At 43.1% G+C, this 14942-nt stretch overlaps 1 protein-coding gene across 1 annotated transcript in view; it reads right to left on the bottom strand.

Moving 5' to 3' along the window:
- KIF5C (kinesin family member 5C) overlaps positions 1-14942 on the bottom strand; it is a 147372-nt gene that overhangs the window by 59375 nt on the left and 73055 nt on the right. Inside the window, exons 9-10 of the mRNA XM_006196147.4 lie at positions 12645-12749; positions 12127-12275 (exon numbers count right to left, since the gene is read on the bottom strand). Of these exons, the coding sequence (XP_006196209.1) occupies positions 12127-12275; positions 12645-12749 (254 nt within the window). The remainder of the gene's footprint in view (positions 1-12126; positions 12276-12644; positions 12750-14942) is intronic.

The raw sequence follows: 14942 nt of genomic DNA, 5'->3' as shown, positions 1-14942 counted from the left end.
GCCGGGGCCAACTCTCTCTCTCTTCCCTCTGCCACTATTTATTCCCTCTGTTCTCACACTAACTTATGGTTTAGCCTTTTCCAAACATTCAGCATCCTCCTTTAAGCACCTTGCATACCTTTGCCAGATTCATCTGCCCAAGTAGAGCCTCCTTTCAACTCAATTAACATCTATGAAACCGTGGGGATATACCAAGACAAGCAAGACAACATATCTGGCCTTACAGCCTACAGTTTCTTATACCAATAAATATACAAACTAAAACAGTCAGCTGTGTCTCTCTCGCATCTGATACCTAGAATCATCCCTAACGTGTTGAACACATGTCAACACATGCCTCCTGGGACGGGCGGGTCACTTACAGAGTCTGGCTGGCCAGGCAAAACCATGGCTCCCTGCTGAGCACATCCCTGCCCCTCCCCGCCGCCCCCACCCCCCCCCAGCAATCGTCACCAAGTAGGAGTGGAGGGCCCATTGTTCTCATATCATCTTATTTTTCACGAAAAGTCAGAAACTGAGATTATTATTTGTATCCCCCAGTTTAAAACGTCTTTTCAAAACACTGTAGGACAAACAAACATGTCTAATGACTATTATTTTGCTATCTGTGACATAAGAGAGTGACCTCCTCAGGGCGTATGGCCTGGGGGATGTATGATGCCACAGCGGATATTCTGACAGTAACTCAAGGGAGCAACTGGTGAGGGCTCAGGCAGTGGCATCTCTAGCTGGGACTAAAGACAACAGACACAATTCACCTACTTACACATAGAAATGAATGTATAAGCAGACTTGTCCAATTAAAAAGTAAACTGCCGATGGCAGAATTCCACTTATTACTTATTTTTTAAGAAGTAAAAACTTCATTAAAAAACATGTGATATGCTGCTTTATTTGCTATTGACTTTTTCATTTTAAACTCCCACCCCTTCTGGTCCTGTCATATTTGCCAGCACTATCTGATGTGTGATTCGGGTTAATTACTGTTGTCATGGAATGACATTTTGGACACAATTTCTATTTCAGTGAAAGAAACTCAGCAGTCTTCACCAGTGCTGCAGATGTCATTCTAAAAATTAATTCCTAAAGCAGACAACTAAATAACTTCACTGTTAACAGAGGAGTTAAATGATTTCAATGTAAGACGCCACTTAAGAATTAGTATAATTCTCCCTCGCTCACTGTAGCTTACAGCTGCTGTCCCCAGAAGTGCTTCAACTCTAATTTTTCAAACAGCAGCAATTTTATCGCTACGTTAAAGTCTGTGCCAATCTGACACTCTCACCTCGCCTTCTAACATCCTCTGGCAGCGCCATGGGTGTTTCTCAGATATGAGCACAAACACCGCGGCACCCCTCAGCAACTTGGTTAAGTCAGACAGGGAAAAACAACCTATGGCTGAAATGCCTGTGGATATTTAAGGGGATACTTTGAGGCTACCTGTCTTACTTTTTTCACATCCTAAAGAGTCTCCTAATGATTTCCAATGATACCAGAAAGAGAAGGGTAGAGCCTTCATGCTGCTCTTAGGCAGGTTTGGCCAGAAGTCCAATTTTGTGAGCAGCCCTGGCAAAGTTATCCCTGGTATAACTGATCTTCATTTTCAAAGTTCTCTTTCTTCCACTTCTATAGTAATCAGAGTCCTGGCAGGAAATAGTCAATTGAAATTGGGAAGCATTTAATAAAGGTATGAGGAGGATTGGAAATAACGGGGATAATATGTACCCCACATTAGTGATGGGGAAGCCATCACCACTCTTAGGCTGAAGGGGGCCCAGAGGTAGGAGCTGTAAGGAGCTTGCCCACATTCACAGATACAGAGAACAAGCTAGCGGTGACCAGCGGGGAGAGGGAAGAGGGGAGGGGCAAGACAGGGCTAGGGGATTAAGAGGTACAAACTACCAGGTATAAAATAAGCTACAAGGATACATTGTACAACATGGGGAATAGAGCCAATATTTGATAATAACTATAAATGGAGTATAACCTTTAACAATTATGAATCACTATATTGTACATTTGTCACATACAATATTGTACATCAACCATACTTCAACAAAAAACAAAAATAAACTTAAAAAAATTTTTTAAACTCTTAACACAAAAACGAAGGCTGCCCAGTGGGAGCTGCAATAGCCTTTAGTCTAGAAACAGAACCAATCCAAAGTGACCCTGCAGGGAAGGAGCCAAGAAATTAATACCCTGACCTCCCTCTCCTCTGTCCTTCTGACTATCTGCCCAAGTTCCTTCCCCACTGGCAGAACCTAACTGGACGACAGAGGCAACGGAGCCCACTGTTGCTGTCCAAACTGGTCACTGTCCCAGGGCACAATTCAGAGGAGCAGATGGAAGATTTACAACCCAGCTCCCATTTGGAACTGAGAACAATGGTGGGAAACCATGTGTCCTACCAGTGCCCTAGATAGACTTCACTCAGTCCCCAGTGAAGCAGAGCATCATGCCTCTCCGTCCACTAAAGGCAGAATATGAAGAAGTCAGCTAACTGATTGGGAAAGATGTTAATTCTCCCAAAAGTGTTCTACAGATTTAAAATAATCTGAAATAAAATCCCAGGAGGTTTGCATGTGCGTATAAAAATTGACAACCTTATTCTAAGATTTGTAAAAGATACAAAAAAAGCCTAGAATAGCAAATACAATTTTGAAGAACAAAGCTAGTGGATGGAATATCAACACTTATTATAAAGCCACAGTAACTAAAACTGATTAAATAGTCTAGAAACTGTACAATAGAAACAGAATAAATTCTCCAGAAACAGACACTTGGGTACATAGCCATCTGATTTACAATAGTACAATGGGAAAGGATGGTCCTTTCAATATATGGCGTTGGTGGGGAGATGATCTTTATCCACTCCCCCAATAACATATTAAAAAATTCTATTCCAGATGAATCATACACAAAAATGTGCCACAACTTCTATTATATATGGTGTGTACACACACACACACACAAACACACAATGGAATACTAGTCAGCCATAAAAAAGAACAAAATGCCATTTGCTGCAACATGAATGGACCTGGAGATTGGCATTCTCAGTGAAGTAAGCCATAAAGAGAAACAAAAATTCCATATGATATCACTTATATGTGGAACCTTAAAAAAAAAAGAGACACAAATGAACTTATTTACAAAACAGAAACAGACTCACAGACATAGAAAATAAACTTACAGTTACCAGGCTGGGTCAGGGGAAGGGGATAAATTGGGAATTTGAGATTTGCAGATACTAACTAGTATATATAAAATAGATAAACAATAAGTTTCTACTGTATAGCACAGAGAGCTATATTCAATATCTTGCAGTAACATATAATAAAAAGATTATGAAAATGAATATATGTATGCTCACGTATGACTGAAACATTATGTTGTACACCAGAAATTAACACAACATGGTAAACTGACTATACTTCAATTAATAAAAAAAATAGTTACCATGAAAAAAAAAACACATAAATATGAAAGGTAAGACAATAAACCCTCTAGGAGAAAACAAGAAAATAGATCTCAAGTTGGCAAAGATGAAAGATTTCTTAACTAGGACAGAGAAAAAAGATAAAGTTAACTTCATTAAAATTAATAACCCTCTCTTCATTAAAAGTCACCATCAAAAGAATTTAAACATAGGCTACAAAGTGGGAGAAGATACAAACAAACCATATATCTAACAGAAGGACTTACCCAGAATAACCCCTATAAACAAATCAATAAGAAAAAAGCTGACCAAAACCAAAACCAAAACAAACAAACAAAAACTGGGCAAGTATTTGCATAGAAACTTCACAAAAGTAGTGCCAATAACTATCACCCAGAAAGGGTGCCTAATATCCTTGGCCACTGGGGAAATGTGAAATAAAACAATAAGACACCTTTACATACCCAACAGAATGGCTAAGAAATTTTAAACTGATAATACCAAGTGTTGGTGAGGACATGCAGTGACTATACCCCTCCACTGCTCCCAGAGGGAGGGTAAACCAGTCTAATTATTTTGGAAAACTACCTATTAAAACTAAATATCTCATAACGTATGAGCTAGCAATCCCACTCATAGGTAAATAACCAACAGAAATGAGGACATATGTTCACTTAAACACATGACAACCAATGTCATAGCAACTTCATTTATAACAGCCCCAGGATGAGCACAATCCAAATAGCCAACAACAGTAATGGCTACATACCTGTTATATTCAGACAACAAAATACTATATAACTAAGAAGAATAAACTGCTCCTACATCTAAAAATGGAGTGAACTTCAAAGATACAATGTTGCATAAAAGAAGCCAGATACAAAGCAATACTGTATGCTTTTGTTTGTATGAAGTTCAAAGACAGGCAATATGTTGACAGAAGTCAGGATGACATTTACACTTCAGAGTTGGGGGCTGACTTCCAGGGTACAAAAGAGAGGCTTTCAAGAGGCTGGGTGGTGGTACATGCGTGTATACATTTGTTAGAATTTTATTGAGTTGCCCACTTAAATTTATTTTATTCTATATATGTTATATTCAACAAAAATAAGAGGAAAAAATGATGTAGAAAGAAATCAAGTCAGATACAAGAACTTCTAGATTGTGGAATAAGCAAGAGTTACTAACAGAGCTACTGAACTTCTGTGCCTGGAAGTGTTTTTTTTTTTTTTTTCAGTAGAACAAATATTCTCCTATCTAGGATGTTGAAATCAACCTTGCAAAGTGGAATAAAGAGTGTCTCATTCCCACAAGAGATCTAGAATAAAAGGATGTTGAATATCTACAATCTCTTTTGCTTTTTACCACAAACTTTCGGAAAATGTACAGACTAAAAGAGCCTAATGATTAGGTTCTATCTAATTTTGCCGCTCACAACTCCCTTTCCTCCTGTGTCAGTGTTTAGCGGGTTGCCATCAGTGGGTTAGCCAGTGGCCTGCTGGCTTTTCTCTTGCCCACTACAGAGCATGTCCAAGTGTCTTCCAGCTCTCATAGCCCTTACTCTTCCGTCTTGGCACTTTCTGCATACTTGCTAGCTGTCAATCACACTAAGCAGCATTACATTTGGACTTTGTTCAAACACAGTGAATCAACACGGATCCTGGAAACTCAGGATTGCACGTGGACACAATGCCAGGACCCATGAGCACACATGCACACACATGTGCACTTACTGCTTAGCCTGGCTTCCAAAAGAATTTCAGTTAGCTTACAAGGAAACATAAAATTGATAGAATTGTAGACCTTAAGAGCTGCTCTTAAGGCAGGTTTTATCATTTTGTCTAGCTGAAGCTACATAGATAGCAACAGAGGTACCATCCCGCTGTACAGTTTGGGGATTATCTCCTTGATATAGGAAAACAAACCAATAATGCACGGGAGCCTTACTGTAGCCATGAACCTACTGCTCGCTCATCATCTTTATGGGTCAGTCTCACTGTGATAACATTGCATTAATTCAGCATGACCTCATCACTCACAAAGGAACGCACAAGTATCTCGAGGCTTCATTTCCAAAGATCCTCTGTTTGGCTTTTCAAACCACAGCCACTAAGCTGTATACAGAATTAAATGCCTGTTCCACAGACTAATACCATAGCAGACACTGAGCAAAATCCTAACCAAAGGCTGGTTAAGGGGAGAACTTTAATTAGTATCAGGTTTATAACTTAATATCAAGACCTACTTAGCACAAATGAGCCCAGCCTTGAAGGTACAGTGATCAGGTTTCTGTTCTGCAGTTCTTCTTTGCCTCAGCTTGCTTTAGACAGTTCAGCGCCACTTAAATAATACATGATCTAGGCTTGGGCCAGATATATCTCCTCTCCCCACAGGGAGGGAAGTAGGACCTGGTTTTTAAAAGATCTCAAAGCTAACGAATGTTAACCACCTTTGGAGAAGACAGACCAAGCTCAGCAGACAGAGAGCAGAGGCCACAGTACATCATCCACACAGATCCCCACACAAAGAAAGGTAAGTCAGAAAAGGATTCTACTAACATATTCCACTGGGATAGAAGGAGGAAGATTCTGCTTCCCTGTCCTCATGTGTTCTGTTATGTCCTCCCAGCACCTCTCAGTCCCTCTGTCACTGAACTTGCAGTTTACGTGTTCAGAAGCACGTGCCCAGACTTCCAAGACTGCTGATCAGGTCCATTTCCACCACCTATGCTAAGCCCCCAAAGTGACGACACTCTAATTTAACACCTGAATCAAACCCCTGCTGAAGAGGAGTCCTAGCACGACCGGTTCACAACACTCTGTGTCCTCAATAAATCCCATTCCCATGTATGTCCTCAATAATTGCCTATACGCAAACTTTCCGGCCATAATCAGTTCTAAATGATACAGAAACTACATACTGTTGGAGTTTCTTCAAATTACCTTGGTCCCCTCTGGAAAAGCCAGGAAGATGTTTAATCTTGGTAGCTTCCTACCTCTTGTTTTCAGCATTTTCCTTCCCTCCCCAGGATAGCACTGGCATTTAAACAAGAAACTCTTGACAAACCCACACCTTCAAGGCATAGAATAAATCTGTAATGTGTGATTCTATACTGTGAATGGTGTATGTGTGACAGAAATAAAGAGACCGAGATACTACCATTGAGGGGTAAGAGAGGGCAGTCCAGCATCCTTCTCTATCAGTCAGCGTTCTCCAGAGCAACAGAACCAACAGGATAGATACAGATTTACAGATGATAGATAGAGACAGACAGACAGACAGATGATAGATAGATGATAGACAGGTAGGCAGATGAATGATCTAGCTATCTACCTATATGAAGAAACTGGCTCACTGGAAACTCATCTGGAAACTAATGCTGCAGTCTTGAGGCAGAATTTCCTCTTCCCCAGAAAACCTCGGATTTCGCTCGTTAGGCCTTTAACTGATTGGATGGGGTCCACCCATGTCATGGAGGGCAATGTGCTTTAAAATCAACGGATGGTAGATTTTAAGCATATCTGCAAAATACTTTCATAGCAACACCTAGGTTCGTGTTTGATGAAATAATTGGCTACTACAGCCTAGCCAAGTTAACACATAAAAACATCACGCCCTCTAATCTGCTCTGGGTCCTAGTTCCCACATGCCCACCTAACCTTCTTCTGGAAACATGACTGCCACAAAGCACCACCCCATTTCCTGGTGAGGCCATTTCCCTGCTTATGAATGGGGGATGTAGGGAAGGAGAAATCAAAGGCTTTAAATTTTGTCTTTTGAAAAGCTCTTGTCTGCTGAGAAACATTAACAAATGACCAACTTGGATGAAGATTTGGCACCTGGTTATATTCACGGTCATCCACAGCATCTCCTCCTCCAAGAGCAAAAATTAACCCTATCAGTGTTTTGGCAACAGGCCCTCCAGTGGGGAGTGATTTGAGTCTTTCTTCATTTTATGTCAAAACTGTAGCCAAGCACTTCCCTTGGCCAAAGTGCTTGCTCGAGTCCTGCAGGTAACTTGTTATCATGCTCTGGTAACAAGCATTTTGCATGTACACGACTCAGGCTCTGTCTAATCCAGCTGCCATTAAACTGAGCAGGAAATGGCACAATTCTTTTTTCAAAAAGTGCTCATCAGGAAAGGAAAAAAGAATATTACTTTTCCTAAACTATCAATTCTCTTTTCACACTTAACATACAAATAAAGCCTTTGAATTATTCATGCTACATCAATCAAAACTCTTGTTGTCAAAGACATGCTGAATCAGGCTTTCTCTAAACCGATTGGTCCACCCCCTCAGAGCTCCCTGTCCCCTCATTACCACCCCAAATTAAGGTACATTAAACAGGCTTCCAAGATAATTGGGTGATTTGAGTTTATACTTCTAAAATTTAAAAATATCTTTTCCAAATTGTGCTATAAAAGTACTTTGGGAGAGTAATTAAAGACTACAAAAATGAAACGCTGAAAGCAAGATGAAATAGAAAAATCAATGAAAGTGCCCTAATTTGAGTCCCCAGCCCTTAAAGCAGGAAGTGTTCAGCCTCTCGACAAGAGTACAGATTTTGACTCTCTGTTGCCTGGAAGTTCAAGTGTTGCCCTGAATTTCCTCCTTGCCCAAATTAAAAGCTCTTTGAGAACACAGAAAATGGCTCTGCTTCTTTCCCAGCACAACACTGGGCCTTCAGGGGACTGAAGGGGACAGGCCTGACCCAAGAGAAGAGCTAGAATACGTCACTGAAACCAAGAAGCTGACACGGTGTAGCTTTCCCTTTAAATTCCGGTACCTAATCGAGAGTCCTGAAGAGTGCTGACTCCGTGGGCTGCCCTCGGGCGTCTGTACACCCTGCCAAGTTTCTTCTGCTTCAAAGGACCTACTATTGTTTTATTCAGAACATCAATACAGTACAGCCTAGCAACAAACATGGACGCTATTCCTGTCCTGGAAAGAATCACATGGCAATAGCGATGGAGCTGTGTGCTGCCCTTAGGTCTGGCCACCCTGCAACAAGAATATAATGAACACCCGTTACACTGAATTTGGGAGGTGCCCGGCAGTCTTTTCTGAGTTCAAAGTGCTTGATCTCACCAGCTATCAGATACCATGTCTAACCTGATGCTCAGACTCGTGTCTGCTGTGTAATTAGGTTCAACGGGCATATCTAACAACAAAGCAGGTACTGGTCCACAGAGAAGTTAGATGTCCTTGAAGAATCCATTAACTAAGTCAAGGATGGAGGCAAGGGGACAAAACCTCACACGTTTCTAAGTACAGGAGGGAAAACAAGTCAGATGTAAACCCAACCAAACTTCTGGACACGACGGTGTCATGGCTCAGCAACCACATTCATGTTCTAAGGAATTCTACAAAACAAGCATTAGATTCATCTGCTCATCTACTTGGTAACACTGATCTGCTGACCACCTACTGTGTCCTAGTTGTGCTGGGTGCTGGTTGGGACAACAGATGCCAGTGACGAACAGTCCCTGTCCTCATGGAGCCCAGTATCCAGATGGTGCTGATAAAGGAATACAGATCGACCTATTTCACTTGAAAACACAACTGACATACTATTTATTTCCCAGAATCCCAAATTACCACTACTAGCACTATTTCTTTAATCGTTCATTACAGGAATTTAATTCTAAGTCTACTTCATTCAGTCCTGTTCCTTATATGACAGTCATATCCTGTACATTATATCATATTCAGTCCAGTCCCATCCATGACCGTGACTTTCCCAGGCCTGCCGAAAGATGGAGGAAAAGGGGAACTTGCAATCACTCAACATCTTATTACGTGCCAGCCCTTGTGCTAAGTAAAAACTGAAGCAATTCATTTAATCCTCCCAACAATCATCAGAAGTAGGCACTGTACTCAAGAGACTGGGGACAAAAGGGAACTCTCCTACACTGTTGGTGAGAATGCAAATTAGCACAGCCACTATAGAAAACAGTACAGAGGTTCCTTAAAAAACTAAAAACAGAGATGCCATATGATCCAGCAATCCCAATCCTGGGCATATATCTAGAGAAAAGATATGTGCACCCCAATGTTCATAGCAGTACTACTTACAATAGCCAAGACATGGAAGCAACCTAAGTGTCCATCAATGGATGAATGGATAAAGAAGATGAGTTATAATTACACAATGGAATACTACTCAACCACAAGACAGAATGAACTAATGCCATTTGCAGCAACATGGATGGACCTAGAGATTATCATCATCACTTACTAAGTGAAGTAAGTCAGACAGAGACAGCCGAGTAACATATGATATCACTTATTTGTGGAAACTGAAAAAATGACACAAGCGAATTATTTACCAAGCAGATAGAGACTCACAGACATAGAAAACAAACCTATGGTTACGAAAGGGGAAAGAGGGGGAGGGATAAGTTAGGAACTTGGGATTAGCAGATATAAACTATTTTGTATAAAACAGATAAGCAACAAGGTTCTACTGTATAGCACAGGGAACGACATTCAGTACCTTGTAATAACCCACAATGGAAAAGAATATGAAAAAAGACCATATACATATATATGTATATATATGTGTAACTGAATCCCTTTGCTGTACATTGTAAATCAACTACACTTTAATAAAAAAAAAAAAGAAGTAGGCATTATTATCTTTCCTCCTTCAGGCAAGGAGACTGAGGCTCCGAGAGAAGAGAAAACAAGAGAGAACAGGTCAGGAGCAGAGCTTAGCTTCAAAGCTGGAGTAACCGACCCCAGGGGCCTGTGCTCATCAGGGTTCCTGGTCAAGCAGCCCGCATGGGAGAGGCTGTGGGTCAAATGATACAGTCTCGTCCTCCAACATCCAGCATTTACTGGCTGTGTGGCCTCAGGGGCAGTACCTAATGGCCTACAGCCCAGCCTCAACTCCATCCCCTGTACAAAGGGGAAGGATGCCTGCCCGACCAAATTTCTATGAGGATTTTTGACATGCCTGGCACATGCTAGTTCCTTTTTAAAAAAGAAAGCTAGTGATAATAATGATGCTGACAAAGTCCTCACTGAGATCAGAAGAAAGAAAATAATTATTTGGACTCTTACCTAAAACTCTCCCTTAAAGACAGTTGCAAATGACTACCAACAGCAACAGCCTTGAGACAGAGCCCACGCCCCAGGAGGAGTCTGGCTTGCAAAGATGCAGTCTATTTTTGCTTTGCAAGTGAAAAAATTTTTAAAGAGATGTTTCCTTTATACATGCATTTGGTGCTGGTTTCCTCAAACATGTTTTCAGAGGAAGTGGTTAAAGCTTAAGTTTAAGAAACTAGGAGAGATGGGGCAGGCAGGATGATCACCACAGTATTCTGTGTTTCCCATAAGCAGATGCCGGGTATAGGCATCCCCTAACCCCCAAGAACAGTAGGTGTTATCCTACTACAATCCACTGACTTAAGCGTTTGGCTAACCAAGGAAGTGATCTGAGAGGAAGGACCCAAATCCAATTTAAAAGATACATTAGTTCTACAACAGTTCAGTGTAATTATTATTTATTTAGACATCCCACAGGTGCCACGACTGTGTAATTCTATGTTCTGTTGAGGGTTCAGGAAATGACTGGGCTGTTTAATGTGGTTTAAACAAGCCATCACAATCTCCCATCCAGAATGCTCACCGCCATCTGTCCTTTCTCTAGGCATCTTAAACTCTTTCTCAGGCATAACCACACAGCACATTCCCAGGAGGAAGGCAGAGAGAGTGCTCCATTCAGAAGGCAGCTGGAGCCCGCGCAGAACTAGTAACTTGTCTAAAGATTGACCGGAAGGATGGAGGCAGAATCCACCTCTCCCACCCTCAGGGTGGGAGCCCACAGGAGCTCAGCCCACTGAGTCCTGAAGATGCTCAGATCGTCCCAATCCACAGCACCCAAGCACTCTAGGAACCACATGTGAGGTAGCCATGCACAGAGAATGGGGCTGAACGCCTGAAACTGAGGGATCGTGAATAAAGGAGGTTAGGTCTTGGGCAAGAAAGGAAGGGATGAACTAACTCATACCTGTGAATGTTGCTGTAGATTACTGACTGTCCCCGCTGCCTCCCTAATAACACGTCTCAGATATCTAGGAAAGCTCTGCTGGACATTTTTGTAGGTGACAGGATGGCTGCCATCTTCCTCGAATACATGCTGTATCTCCTACCTCCAGGGTGACTGTTAGGATTCCCTTCCCCTTGCCCTTTTGTCTTTATGCAACTACTCTACATTCATCTCAGTTTCGGTTGTTCTGTCAGCAAATCTGCAATGGATTCCCAAACACTAAAGTAGTTACTGGTGGCAGTAGTACTACCATTCATTCCTAAGTGGTGGTTACCAGACTCGAGTTGCGTGTACTTGGAATCCTGTGAATCTGAGAGTTAGACTTCAGCCCACGAACAAGAAAAGTAACACTCCACTGAGTTACCAACAATCACATCTACAACAAGGGTGAGTGTTTTTTCTTAACATTATACCTTTGATAAGCGTATTTCTGACCATTTTTTTTTAAACATAATGATTCCTTTGGCCTCAATAAACGATGCCTCAAGTTGACAGATCACCCAGTAGATGCAACTGACTAGCAGGCAGCTTGTTTGCTCACTGTTTCCTCCCTGACTCTAGCCCCTTGCCCTTCACTCCTAACACCTAAGACCCAGCTCAGAGCATAGGTTACGAGAGGCCACACCCACCTCTGTCCAAACATTAGCGTTGACTTGGTCTCAGCTTCATTGAAGACTGAGGGGGAACAGCAAATAACGATGGTGGTTCTACAGTTCCCGCCCAGAGAGTCCTGAAGAATCCGAGTCATCTTGCTGTCCCGGTACGGCACGTGTGTTTTCTATTTAGGAAAAGAAAAAATATCGGCTGTTACAGACCCTTCGAAGGAAAAACACAGAGGCAAGCAAGTTGGTGATGGGAGCGCTGGGCTCAGAAACGTGTGAAATAAGAATTTGTTGCCTGGTCTCTGGCTCTTGCCAAAATTCAGAAATGCCCATTCTGGGACCTGGGTCATATGAAATTAGCATCGCCATTTACACGTTTTAATGGGCTAGATCTCCTAGCAAGCGCGGTGCCCACAGCCAGGATTTCCCCTGTCCCTTTTAAACAAAAACAAATGAATCCCTGGGGTGTGTGGCAGAGAGAGGACATGGACCCAAAAAACGATTTCCCATAATAACATTTAATAGATGGGGACAGGATCACTTACCGTCCCTTCTGCCAAGGCAGAGATCACGTTTCCAAGAGCAGACAAAGACTTATTGATATTTTTAGCTTCATCGAGAACAGCTCCCTCGGCACCAGTTTTGCTGACCTACCAGAGAGAAGAGAAAACAGAGCTACACAGGATGGCGAAAGCAGAGGAGAAAACTCCGATGCACAGGAGGGCAAGCGGAGAGGAGGGTCCCACGCGAATCCTCCCGGAACACAAGGAAAAAGAAAAGTAAGAAAGAATCATGGTGATAAAACGTCCCTCATGCTTGAGGCTGGGGATTTGTCCTCTCTCGTTGTCATTTCCTTCTCACTTAGGTTTCAGAGGAATGGCTGAAATGCCTCAAGTGGAGGGGTGGCAGATGCTTCCCAAGGGCACCCCAGAGAAACGAGGCTCCAAGAGCACTGTCACTACGGACAGGCTGGGGTCCTGCGAGGCTGAACCACCGTCTCCACGCCAGGGAAGGGTTGAAAGGAGACGCTGTCCTGGCCACAACAAATGGACACATTGAGAATGTGTAAATTACAAGCTCCAACTTCAGGCAAAGGACCTGAGGCAGTAGGAATGGTTACCCAGACTCTCCATTCCTTCCCTACTTACTCCCACGGCAAGGAAAAAAAGAGCAATCATCCGAGAAGGAAAATACCTGATGAGGCAGGGAAAGTCAAGAAAACGTGTATTACATAGTGAACTTGTCTTTTTTTTCCTCTGCCGGCAGAGGGACCGTGCATCTTTCCTCCTCGGCTGTGTCATTACTGATAATTTTGTATTTACAGCATTTGCTTTAGGTAGAGAGCAGTTCACAGATGCTAGAAAAGGGGGAACTCAACATGATTCATAGCTCTGCTGACTGGACAAATGATGCAGGGGGAGCGGCTGCTCTCTGAAGAAAGAAAAGCACAGAAATGGTTTTAAACTGCGCCAATTATGTATAAAGGGGAAACTCCCAACAATAGAGTTGAATGCATGTCTAGATGGAGGATATTTGCAAAGAGGACAGATTCTCATCTCTCTGGACCTCGTGTGTGTGGGCACCCTTGCTTATGGACGAAGAAGTAACAGCTGCTGGGTCACAAACAGCCACAGTCTATTCTCACGGCATTGTTCAAGGTGCTTTCATATTTAACCATCTTAACTCCATGAAATATGCAAGACAGGTACAATCACCTTCTTTTTACAGACAAAAGGAGCTGCAGGGATGTCATGCTGCCCGCCCCAGGGAAGAACACTATTTAGGGGGAGATGGGCAGTCAGACCCAGAGCTCCGTTCTACTAGATCACGCTGACAGATTCATGCAGTCGCACCTAGGGCAAGGAAAACAGATGTTTAACAGCATAAGAAACGACATGCGGGACCTCATAAATATCACTAGCAACAACAGCGACACTGTGCCGGCTTCCACTCTCAACTGCCAGCCTGAAGCACTTTTCAGCTGCATTGGCGCCCTAAGTACTCAGCTCTGTGCTAAAAGGGCAAGCTCACGAAGAGGGAAAGGGTCACTGGGAACTCTGTCGGGACCCAGAGAGCAAGTGTGGGAGCAAGGCAGACGCTGGCTGCTAACGGTCAGTCTAGAAGTAAGCAATGCTGCTCCAAACTGTTCTGGTGGGCGTCTGTTTAATTGAATTGACAAGCCTGGACCAGCACAATTTTCCACTCCCAACTAGGACTATCCAGAAGATTTTCTGCTCAAGGCTTTATAAATGCACACAGGAGGACAATCCAAGTGGCCATTACTTACACGGATGTTTGTGGCCATAACTTGGTGTACGGCAACTCAGTGAGTGGGGATCAATTACACAGTTTGGGAGACTGACCGAGCTTCAGGGCTGGCCCTGATGGGGACAGTGAGCACAGTGTCAGTGAGGATGGAGGCCACGTGGCATTGTGCACAGGGACTTGCTCTGTGATGTCGCCCCAGGAGGGCAGGGCCCCCAGCCAGGGTGTGGCAGCAGGAGCCTCTAGTGGTGCTACGGAAGTGAGGCTGGGAGTGGGCAGGTGGGAGTTTCTGGGAAGCCTACTTGGTCTAGAGGATGGCCTCAGCCAGTGCCTGGGAGAGCATTAACAGGGCACAGATGCCGAAATAAAACCCTGACAAAATCAGAGAAGGGTCAGGACTATGGTAAAACACTGGCTTCAGGCCCCGTAGCCTGAAGGAAATAAGGCTGCCCACACAGGACGCAGTCAGTTCGTGCCTTCTGCAGAGAGAAGCAGGGGACGCAGGGAGAGCCCCCTGTTCCAGATCTTCTATCAGCAAACAAACCTGCAGAGGCAGGACTGCCACACTCCAACTGCAG

The sequence above is a fragment of the Vicugna pacos genome, chromosome 5 (assembly GCF_048564905.1).
Source record: "Vicugna pacos chromosome 5, VicPac4, whole genome shotgun sequence".
Taxonomy (NCBI): domain Eukaryota; kingdom Metazoa; phylum Chordata; class Mammalia; order Artiodactyla; family Camelidae; genus Vicugna; species Vicugna pacos.
Note: the sequence above shows the minus strand (reverse complement) of the source record. Positions and strands in the feature narration are given on the sequence as shown.